General features: G+C 39.5%; 1 protein-coding gene across 1 annotated transcript; it reads right to left on the reverse strand.

The window, feature by feature from the left end:
• Window positions 1-1,237: 1,237 nt before the first annotated feature.
• On the reverse strand, window positions 1,238-7,724 carry LOC148846757 (linoleate 13S-lipoxygenase 3-1, chloroplastic-like). Its single transcript, XM_088952442.1, has 9 exons — window positions 6,922-7,724; window positions 6,329-6,609; window positions 5,352-5,589; window positions 4,521-4,853; window positions 3,901-3,986; window positions 3,688-3,795; window positions 3,026-3,327; window positions 2,639-2,905; window positions 1,238-2,176 (listed from the first exon to the last, which is right to left on the reverse strand). Exons 1-9 carry the CDS (start codon window positions 7,283-7,285, stop codon window positions 1,420-1,422), a joined length of 2,736 nt encoding a protein of 911 aa, XP_088808568.1. The 5' UTR covers window positions 7,286-7,724; the 3' UTR covers window positions 1,238-1,419.
• Window positions 7,725-11,631: the final 3,907 nt, after the last annotated feature.

Genomic DNA, 11,631 nt, shown 5'->3' on the forward strand with positions numbered 1-11,631 from the left:
ATATATATATATATAAAATAATACAAATATGTACAGTGCACTTTACATATTTGTATTTGGAAGGAGTACAAATACAAATTTATAGAATGAAAAGCCTTATATTTTGTATTATTTTGTATGCATTTACACTATACATATTTGTATTTGTACTCTTTCCAAACTGAGCCTAAATAACTTTAACCTCCTATTTCTCTTTTATTTTCTACCAAACCAAAATACAGTCTATAAGACAAACCATAAGAGAAAGTGGGGCTACTCCGGTTTTCTTAGCCCATTTTCCTACCCAAGAAAAGAGATCTAAGGTAGATAAATTTGATACTCGGTTTTTCTTCCGAGAAACAATCGAGTTTGCACCTGCAATGCAACCACCACGGTTTTATCATTTAGTTGTGACCACCAAATAAAATACAAGTAGATCACCCAGTATATTTTTGAGCCGACTAAATCAAATATTGGAGATATGTCCCTTCTTTATTGGTGGTCGCAGGAAAATGGTGCAATTATCCAAGGTTGCTGCAGATGTGAGGTTAACCATGTACCACTGTCACTTCCCAGTTAAGTCTGCTTGGAGAAGAAGAAGACTGAAAACATCAAGGTTCCAGTTGGAAATGGGTGTGACCAACAACTTTATCACCTAAAATATTTAATCTGTCTACTAGGTTAAAGTTGGCAGTTGATTGTAACGTCACGGCTTGCAGCATTAAAATGATTTTAATATGTGATTGTTGAAGAAGTAATTTCCAACATTGAAGTTAGATGTGGACCACCTATTTAGTCCAGGGTTAGAAAACCAGGTTTCGACCTGGGTGACTCGTCAACCTGATGAAATGAAGAGTTTGAACCATTTCTACATATGAAGAGTTTGAAGAAGTAATTACCAGTCAAAGTCATGTTATGAATCTCTGAGATTAATATGAGTTTCAAGATGTTGGGAGCTTGAAATTTTGGAAAACAAAATTAGCCAGATGCTATTTTCAATATGTTCTCAATTTTATTACCATTTCTACATATGTCTCCTTATTTTTATTGATTTATCGTATTGAATCTTTTACATAGATCAAGTCAAAGTTAAAATATCTAGTCGATCGATGGAAGTGTGAATGAAGAATGAAATGTGTGCTCACTTTCTCATCCGTTACCAACCAAACTGGAACGTTGAAACCAGTAATGGCTTTTTCTGATAATAAATTAAAAAAAATTATGGTAAAAGACTTGAACAAAATTGACACTGCAGTCAGTCATGAAATGTGTGCTCCTTATTTTTGGCAGCATAATTTTTCTCTTTACAAACTATATATATATAGAGAGAGAGAGAGAAAGAGAGAGAGAGAGAGAGAGAGAGAGAGAGGAGTGGATGAACAAATACAAATGTAATGTGTGGTGTGAGCGGGTGGGACAATGTAGTCAGTCATGAATCCATTATATTGACACACTGTTGGGCACCCCTCTGCAAGTGACACCAGGTTCCGAGCTTGGTGCAAGTAGTTCGTATGGCAAAATACCCGCCCCACATCGGTTCCTGAGTGTAGGATCACTGTTCCTTTTCTCGATTTCCTTTTCTATCCGTCTGATCTCTGCTGAAAACCCATAGAATGCCTCAACGATTTCAGCATCTCCAGACCATGTAGATGGGTGTTGTCGCTCTCCGAGATACTCTTCGTCCGGTGAGTGTGTGGAGAGGGTGTCAACCACGGCCATAAATTGGGTAGCTTGGAGCAAACTCGGCAACGCTGAGAGGAAAAATCTCTGTGGATCCGCCAGGAAATTTTGGTACTCCGGGTCGCCTTCCTGAGGCAATAAACGCCTCATTAGCGGTGGACGGTTTGGAACGTACCCACCATAAGGGTACTGCCCGAAATTAAGTGCAGCATGTTGAGCCGACGCAAGCCAAATGAGGGTAGTCAGAATGGAGACAAGATCTTCCACGGTCGAGAGTGTGGGCCACCAGCTTTCATGGCGTATATCGGCGTGCCCCACATTAATTGACTCGGAGTACCAGGCCTGCAGCTCTGTGTCAGTTCGTATGGTGCTCGAATCAGGGTAATAACGGTTCACGTATGTTCGGACCCACGTCTCGATGGCGGACCAGATGAGTAGACCATCGTTGGCATAGGGGTAGTCTTCTATCAGGAGCTTTAACCCATGTGGTTGGGTGGGGTCCGGTACCGCCATACCCCTGCGCGTCCAAGCCAATTGAAGGTTGAAACAATTAAAAAACAAAGCTAATGTTATCAATTTGTGGATTTATGATGTATCCACCAGAATCATATCATACACCACACATCTGAAAATTCGTACAGGGACCCATCCATCTCGATAGCCTCGATTCCATTTCCAGGTATATGGTGTATGAACAACTTCGTTAATTTCTTTTACCCCAACCAAGCCCGCCCGGGGCCCGGGTATTGGTTCAATAATAAAGAAGAATGTTGACCATGTGACTGAACCAGCGATAAAAAAATGAGGGTTCAATTTGTTTATTTATTTTTCTGGTGAGATCACTGGTCCAGTGACTGAACCTTGCATCCGCTGCACGTAGGGGAGTGGTGATTGGGCCATCCTAAAACGGAGATACAGTAAACTGTTTTGTTTTTTCTTTTAGAAAATAAATAAGGAAAGAGAAAAGTGCAAAACGAACCTCCGAATGAGATCGGCAGGGAGGCCCTCAAGGTCGAAGCGCCATAGGTTACGGTAAGCGGCAGCACTGATCTCCATGCAGTAAGGGCCAGGAGTGAAGCAGGACTCGATCACACCTCCGGCGCTGATGAGGGTCTGCCGGGCCAGAGCGTTTATCTCTAATGTATAACGCATGTGGGGATCCAGAAGCTTGAAGATAGGGTGCATTGCACTCAACTGTCTATGTGCCGCTAGTATGAATGGTTCTATGCACGCATGTGTCCTCAACCTATTCATTCAACACCAATAAAATGTTAGCATTTGTAATTTCTAAATCTAAATTAATTAACCAACACTTATCAACAAAACGATGTAGACTCTCTGTCTCTCTCTCTGCTCTTCTGCTTACCAGTGGTTCACCAGTTGATGGACGCCGGCGTCGTTGGAGCGGACATGGGCTTTGGCTAGCTGCCAGAGCCAGTTTGTGGTGGCATCCACGGGGGGGGTGAGAACCCGTTTTGATGGGGAGCCGGGGCCCCTGTACGGGAGACTCAGCTCAATAGCAATGGGCTTTAGGGTACCGAGAGGGGTCAAGAAGAAAATTGTACGAGTTCCATACGCTTTCCTGCCATCCAGAGAATTTATCCGGTCCAGAAATGGGAGGTAGATGTCATGGTAGTCCAACATAAACAATTTATTCTCGGCCAATGCCTGATCACAAGAAAAATAATTAAATCCCAATTTTGTGTTAAAAAAATAATAGTAGCTTGAGACAGACTGGAGAGAATTAGGCCCCGTTTGACTCTTCTTTTTGTGCAGTCTGTCGGCTATTTATAAGCCTCGCAAATTGCGATTCAGTCTTTTCTTACTTGGTTCATGGTAAATTTAATCGCCAAAAATTGATGCATTGGAAAAATGTGAAAAAACTCAACACGGGTGATTACTGAGAAATTTCAAATGGAGTTTTTGACTGACAGAGCACAATGCATCTTTTGACTGACAGAGCTACCAAAAATACTTACCAAACCGCCCCTTAATCTTAATTAAGTAGAAATATCTATTATCAATTACCTGTTGAACCGACATGCCGCTGAGGTGGCCTACGATGTGCTCTTCGGTGAGTCCGGATTCTTGTGGACCGTAGATCTCGGGATCGAGTTTGCTTATTGGTGGGAAAACCTGATGACAAAGAAATAATGCAAAATACAGTTATAAGAAAACGACGCAAGTGTCATTTCCACTTCCCAGAGAGTCCAGACTGCATTACTATAACTCTTAACTCACCTCGAGTCGTTGGATGCTAACGGGATTGATTCCAGCAATGGCTTGGCGGGCGAACTCGTCGTCTCGTAACCAGGCAAACTTGTCCTCTGTACGTACATGAAGATGTGACTGTCAGTTCCTACGAAGCAGACTTGCACCAACCGAAAAAACTTCCTCCCCGAAATTTCTCCCTTCCACGGTGGACAATTAAGCCACGTCGTCTATGTTTCTGACTTCTGAGTGGAGGTTAGGAACTTAGGACGAATATGGGTGACGTTTTAAAAATCTACCGCGAAAGGGAGCGAGTTTTCAATTAGTAAAAAGTTGGCCACCCCAACTTGATTTCAATTACACACCAATAATGAACAAATAATCAACAGCTACCAAAACCATGGGCCATGGACTTATCCGAGGCCAAAATTAGACTTTAATCTTTCTTTTCTTTGCCTCCACTCCAATAATGAGGGCCATAGTGAGAGACTGACAGAGAGCGTGCACATTGTCATTGAATCAACCGAAGAAGGGAAGAGAAGATAAGAGTCTCACTAACACTAATCTTGTGGATGCATGATAATGAAGGAGCAAATCTCAAGTGCTAAACCAAAAAAGGAAAAAGGATTATTATGGGTATGCATGCTTACTGGACAAAATTATAGGAGTGTCGTATCTCAGAAGACCCTGACTAGACTCCTGGATCTTGCTAACGATCTTGGGTAAGGGAAGCTTCTTCATGAGTTCATCCTGTAAGCCCAACTTAAGGAGTAGACCTTCTTTGTAGAGACTGTCCACCTCGGAGAACCCCTTGAAGTCGGGGTTCTCAGCAGATATGCTGGCGATGAGAGAGGGTATCAAGTTGTGGAGCACGGCCTTCAGCCTCCCTGCCGCGAACGTATCCTGTTTCGACTCCTCGAATGCTTCGTCTCGTGGCACGTAAATTGGCAATGGCTTCTCCACACGGCTTTCTGCGTTCATATCTGTAGAATTTAAATATAACACCACCTGGTCATTCACATTCTTAGTCCTTATTAATAAATTGACGGGGTTAAAAAGAAGGATTCCATTCCAAAAGGAAAGAAAAAGGAGACGCCCCTTTAAAACATATGACAAAGACGTCTAAAAGTAATTAACCACTGAGAGCTTCAGCTTCTCAAGAATCAAAGATTGGTGGAAAGAAAATCAATTACCAGCTTCATTTATGTGCTTGTATTAAGTACCTAACACACTGATCCTGACTATTCCATGCGAAAACTGTTAACATCAAGTTGGAATTTCACTTGATTCACAACCAATTAAGTGAATTTTCATCAAAAAATGAAAAGACAACCAATTAAGTAGTTGTAACTTGCATGTAAGAACCCAAAACACTGACCATTTCATTAATTGCCTGAACTCGATCAAATTCCTTAAGAGAGTTAAAGCCTTCATTAGAGTTTTTCATGGCAGAGCTATAGAATTTAGAGATGGAAACTAACCGGTATCAGTTGGAGGACGTCCGGTGCGGCATCGTCTTGGATAAGGGATCTCTTGACCGCCCAGAGTTGTCCTTGCAAACTCGATTCCCTTATCAGGATTTCCCAAATCCCTGTAGGTATCGTAGTCGTAGATTCTATCGGAGAGCTTCCTGACTCCCTTTCCGTCACCTCTTAGTCCTCTCAGTTCCTTCTCCCTCAGCTCTTTCAGCCCAGCTGGTGTCTCGGAAGGCAAGTATGGCTGCTCACATCAACCAAATTCCATATACGAAAGAAAAATATTAAGAAAAAAAATAGATACTTAATATTCCCTTTGAGAATCCGAACAAAAGACATACGAGCCAAAACAAAGAAGTTTAGATGGTTCCACATTTCCAATTCATCATAGATTAAATAAAAGAGGCACATGTGAAATGAGCCATTTCAGTTTCAGAAAAGGGCACATCCCAATCCCATCATTACAGTGATTGGGTGGTGGCGTGGTCCTATTCTGCACGCACGCCTGCAATCGTACTAGTGATCTATTGATCTTCCGAGAACAAATAATTAATTAACTGAAACATCGATCTGTGAATAGATTGGGGTTAATAATAGAATAGCAAGGGTTGTCCTACGATTTACAGAGTTGATCCAATAAGAATGGTAATAATAAATAAATAAATACATAAGGAAATGAACCCACTTGTAAATTTTAAAATAAATCCAACAGAATAAAAATATTAAAATAAATACATAAGGAAATGCTTTATATAGTATGTACGAGTAACTCAAATCAGAAAAGAGGAATGCCAGTAAACAACGAGGAGTTTATATGCCACTTTGATTTTCAATATACCTTGGAAAATGAATTTGTTTTCAACATTCTCGGCTGTCTTTTTTTTTCTTCTGTGGTAGGTGGGCTACTGGACTTGGTTAATATTCAACATATTGGAAAAGGTCGGTGTAGGATTTGGTATTGAAATCAAAGGAAGAAGATTCACCTTATTGGAAAAGAAAATCCTCAAGCCCGGATGGTCTTTCTTGGACTGAACCCAGGAATTGCAGGCAAAGTGGACCGGACCGCATGCAAAGCCTTCGATGGTGATGCTCTCCAAGAAAAATTCCTTCTGGTGCTTGTTACTCACCAAGATGACTCCGGGAACCCCGAAATTGGAGTCCACTGTGAATTCTGCTATGTAATTGACCCGTTCGGCTTTGAGGTTCGATTTCTTGGACCAGTCTTTTAGCACCGCCTCGTTGCTCCTCTTCGGTCTCTTTGTTCCTACATAATGGAAAAAGAATAAATTCATTCATAAAAATTATCAGCCCCAAACCAGAGGCGAGTCAAAATTAGCAGGACAAATTTGATAACTCAGAACAGAAGATAGGAAAAACAAGAACAAAGAAGAAGGGAAATTAGACTTTTGGATCAGAGAATCAGTACACAGAAAGGAAATTGCTCACTTGGATCAGAAAACGATTACCCAAAATTAGAAAGGAAAAAGTCTTATTTGGATCAGAGTTATCACTAGAGATCTTGGGGTGGAGAGAGAGAGAAGTGCGCAAGGAAAGAGGGAGAGGGGAAAAAACTTACTTGGGTCAACTTCGGTGCTAACAATCTGTAGAACGACATTCCATCCAATCATGTCAGTAAAAGAATCCAAATGCCTTGCAATTGTTTCTTTGAAGTCCTCTTTGTTCTTCTTTCTCACAGTTACCACTGCCCTCACCTTAAATTTCACAGGCTTTTCTGGCTCAACTTTCACCAGTTTCTCACTAACTGCCGCTACCGGGGTTCTTGCCGCCTGCCTTAAATGCACTCTTCGCTCTCTCAGAGGAACAACCGCCGGCCTAAACCATTGCTGATTAAAGTGATCATTAAGAAGAAATCTAGAAGAAGGAAGAAGAGAAGTTCTCTCAATCAAAGAACAACCCGTGATTTGCTTCATTCCAGCCATGACTCTCTCAGTGCAGCAACGACAGTTTGCGTTGATTTTATCTCTTTTTAGATCCAACAAGTAAAAACGGTTTTGTTGATTTCAGCCTCGGAAGGAAAGAGAAGAAAGAACACAGATGATTTTTGCTGGTTTTGGTACTCGTATATATATATATATATATGTGCAGAAAGAGAAACAGAGATTTAAAGAAAAAAAAAAGGAGAAAAATAAAGAAAGCACCACTTGTATTTGTCGATTGTCAGTCACTAAACTTGAGTTTCACCGTCCACACGTTTTTATAACGAGTAGACTCTTAAGTCTCTTACCGCCTGCGCCTCGGCATAGGGTTGGTGGAGCCCGTAGGGGTGGGGGAGGCTTTGTCAATTCAAAATCTTGGCTTTGGTCAACACAATTTTCAGCTTTCAGGTCTACAGACTCGAGTATAACGCGGGACTGGAAGGCGGAAGCACAGAGGAAGGAGGATCTTTTTATTGAAGTACTCGGATCTCATTATCTTTCGCAAAATGGCAATCATATCCTTGTATCACACAAGATTCCCTTATGGTCCGTTTGATTGTTGGGAAAGTATGAGATGAGATGGGATGTGATGAAAAGGGAATTTTTTCTTACCAATCCTGTCACTTGTATTTGGTTGCTGAGACTAATTTGTTCAAGGGAGTGCTGAGAAATTTTGCATTGGTGGAAGAATGGAGTGGAAGAAAGACCATTTTTTTCTCAACCTAGTACTCCGGTAGTGCTCGTAGTGGTGGTAGAGGCTGTGGCGATGGGAGAATGGAGTTAGAAGAACGATGCAAAATTTGGAAGAGGCAAACACCGAAAGCCGTTTTCTCGCAATGAAAATTGTTGGACGCGGGAAGCCAAAAGCTGTTTTTTGGAAGAGGTAGACACCGGAAGCTGTAAGCCGTTTTCTAGAAGAAGCAGATGCCGGAAGCTGCTTTCTAGAAGAGGTAGAAGTCGGAATCCGGAAGCCATTTTCTAGAAGAGGTAGATTCCAGAAGCTGTTTTCTGGAAGAGGTAGAAGCCGAAAGCCATTTTTTGGCAATGAAAACCGGAGATGGGGTCAATGAGTAAACCATTGGACGGCATCTGAGAAGAAGACTATGCTCAGTTGCCTCCCTTGATGAAATTTTCTCACTCAACTTCCTTTCTCAATGGGGTCTGCGACCCCACGTCCTAAAAATTGAAACGTGTGATCTCGCATCTCACCCTTTTGCCAAAAACAAATCTAAGAAAATAAAAATTTTTTAAAAATATTCTTATTTTCCCATCTCAATTGCACAAACAAAACGAACCATTATGTTTTACTTCAAACTAGTAAAGTATTAGTTTTTTTTTTTTTTCTATTACCACTATGAAAGTATTATCTGTTCTTTCTTATTGGCTGGTGCTCTTGTGTTTCTTTGGGGGTTACAAGAAAAATGCAACGATATATTACACCATGATTATATCAGATTGCTTGACTCGATTTATTGAATTTTTAACTTTAAGTTTCTTGAAATTAAGTAGGATAATTTTTTTTGTCAATTCACAATAATACAGATTCATGCTTTATATCGGATTTTATAAATTTACGATGGATTTTTATCGAGAAACAATGTTTCATATATTCGTATGCATCATGTAAGCCTTGTCCTAATTATATGGGTGCTATATAAATCCTATTTTGTCATTTTAAAATATATCAAATCTATAATCATAAAAGTTTGACAAAAATTCTAAAGTTATCTACCAATCTGACACCAGCCAACCCTCTTTTATCTAGACTTGAGACTTGGAAAATTGGAATTTTTATCAAATCTTATTCAAACCTAAATAATTTTAGAGAGGTACAGATTTGCCCAATGCAGATTTTTGATTTACATTGCAGAGGAATAAATATTCAAAAGGACTACAACTCATACTCTATGCATCAAAGCCCACTGTAAATTAGCATCAATTCTGAGCTAACACCTATCCCGATAGTACTTTAAACCTACAAATTCTAACCTTAATCGGTCATTCTCCCAAACAACTTTTGCTATACCTAATTCAGTGAATATGGATTCATAATCAAAATAAGATATAAGATGATTTTCAGGAAAGGTGATCCCCTTTTAATAAGGCTGCATTTGGCATTCCTTATTAGAAGGACTTGTCTCCTTTAAAACAAGGAATCCCAAATACAGTCTAAAATCAATATGATAAGAATGGAATGCACTAATGTAGTCCAATATGATGTCCATATTTATTTAGAGGAAGAGCCACACCCTTTCTCCCCAAAATTTGGAAAATCCAGCTAAGTCTTTCCACGAACTTCCCCTTTAGATACGTCTTCTTATAATTATACAGTACTATCACTTTTAGTAATTGATACATATGCCCCTCTAAAATATTAGGTTCCTATTTATTAATTCTTTATCCTAAGCTAGCTACAGAAGTGGTGATACAATGAGGGGTGACCTCACCATAATTGCAATGGTTTTTTTACCATGATCACTGGGTCTATCTTGTCTATTGACATCTGGACTCACCATTAAATTGGTGTGGCCCAAGATCACCTACAGCTGCATTAAAAAAAAATCCCAAAAATAAAGTTTTAAGTTATTTGAATACAAATAGTTCATTCATTTGATGTAAATGTAACTTTCTAAACCATATTTTATTATAAAATAGCGTCTATATTTGCCTTTTAAGTCAATATAATGACCATGCCAAAATATTAATTCAATTAGTTTAAGCGCTCTTCTTCTCTTGAAAGAAGCCTCAAGGCTGATCCTTAATTCATAATAATATCTCAGTTACATCAGAGTCCAAGTGCAAAATAAGACGAAGAAAATTTGGAACAAAGGATCGTGTCCAAACAAGATTACATGTCAGAGCATACTTCAACTACTGGATGAGCAGAAAGGTGAACCAATATACTCCTGCAATCCAAAATGAGTGTATAAGTGCACCAAGGAGGCCGAGTTAGGATGAACCTCCAGCAAGAGATCAATAATGAACTAATATCAACAAGAGCCATGGTCTTAGTGTGAGTAAAGCAGACTGAATTCCTCGGGCAAAGGCAAATTAACAACCCTTGTATTATTTTAAAAAGGCAATTTTGCCCTCAAATTAAGAAAAAGCCACTTTAGCCCTTAGACTTAAAAAAAAAAGTCGACCGCAAACAGAATCATACAGCGTTTGTAACGTCGTCACCTATGCCGTTTGAGCTTGATTAAAATAATAAAAAATGCTGATTTGGCATGCCCATTCAAAATCTAACATTTTTCTGGGGTCCATTCACCCCATTCAAACAGGGATAAGTATTAAAGAAAAATACAACGGAGACCACGGTTGTCTTCTCCATCTCAGACCACGATCGAGATACATCCCATCGTCTTCTTCATTCTCCATTTCCGATCCCATGAATGAATTACATCCCATCGTCTTCTACCTCAGAACAGGAGATCGATTACTTGTTCAGCCTTGCCCTATTCTTCGTCGTTGTTCAACACCCCTATTGCAAAAATAGAGGGGTCATCATCATTAAACTCAAGTCGCCGGCCTCGGGCCTTTGACTACTAAGCATAAGTTGTATTTTGTCATTATGGCCTAAAAGCTCCTACAATCGTAGCTTGGACGGAGGACAATCCTGGTAGGAGGTTCGACGGTTGTCCACCATACAAGTTAATGGGTAAATAAGGTTGCTTATTTTATTTTGTTTTTATCTTTCATGATTTGAATGCAAAATAATGGGTCCAATTTCTTTAGGTGGCATGATACAAAAAAGTTTTCAAAAAGGGCAGTTGAGATGATTTGGGAACTTCTAGGAAGGTAAAGGTTGTTGATAGGTAGATTGAATAACTGAGGAGAAAATGTTCATGTGAAGGTCTGGAGGATAGTCATGTTGGATGATTGTCAAATGGATGTATTATTAAGGAATTTAAAGAATTAAGGGGGGAATTGATGGATATGAAGGAAATTGCATGTACAAGAAGACATGATTCTTTTAAGCATGTTTTGCTTTGGGTTTTTTATATTGGCCAAATTAGTTGTGTTGCCATTACAAGATGGACATTAAAAGTTTCTTGTTCTTGTGTTGTAGTAGTGAATGGGTTGAAATGAATAATAGAATCTGGTTGATGCATGATAATGAAAGATGTTTTTTGCATTGTATATATATATATATATATATATATATATATATAGTGTGTGTGTGTGTGTGTGGTTTCAATTCAGAGTGTAATATAAGGGAACCTAAACACTACTCAAAATACAATGAATAGATCAAATATAATTATTTTCTATTCCACAATAGAAAATACATTGTTTTAGTGTGCATTCATTAACAATGGAGTTCCCCATATCATATACTTGACGGACTG

Source organism: Nelumbo lutea, chromosome 6 (assembly GCF_056320005.1).
Source record: "Nelumbo lutea isolate HS-2025 chromosome 6, American lotus-T2T, whole genome shotgun sequence".
NCBI classification, from domain to species: Eukaryota; Viridiplantae; Streptophyta; class Magnoliopsida; order Proteales; family Nelumbonaceae; genus Nelumbo; species Nelumbo lutea.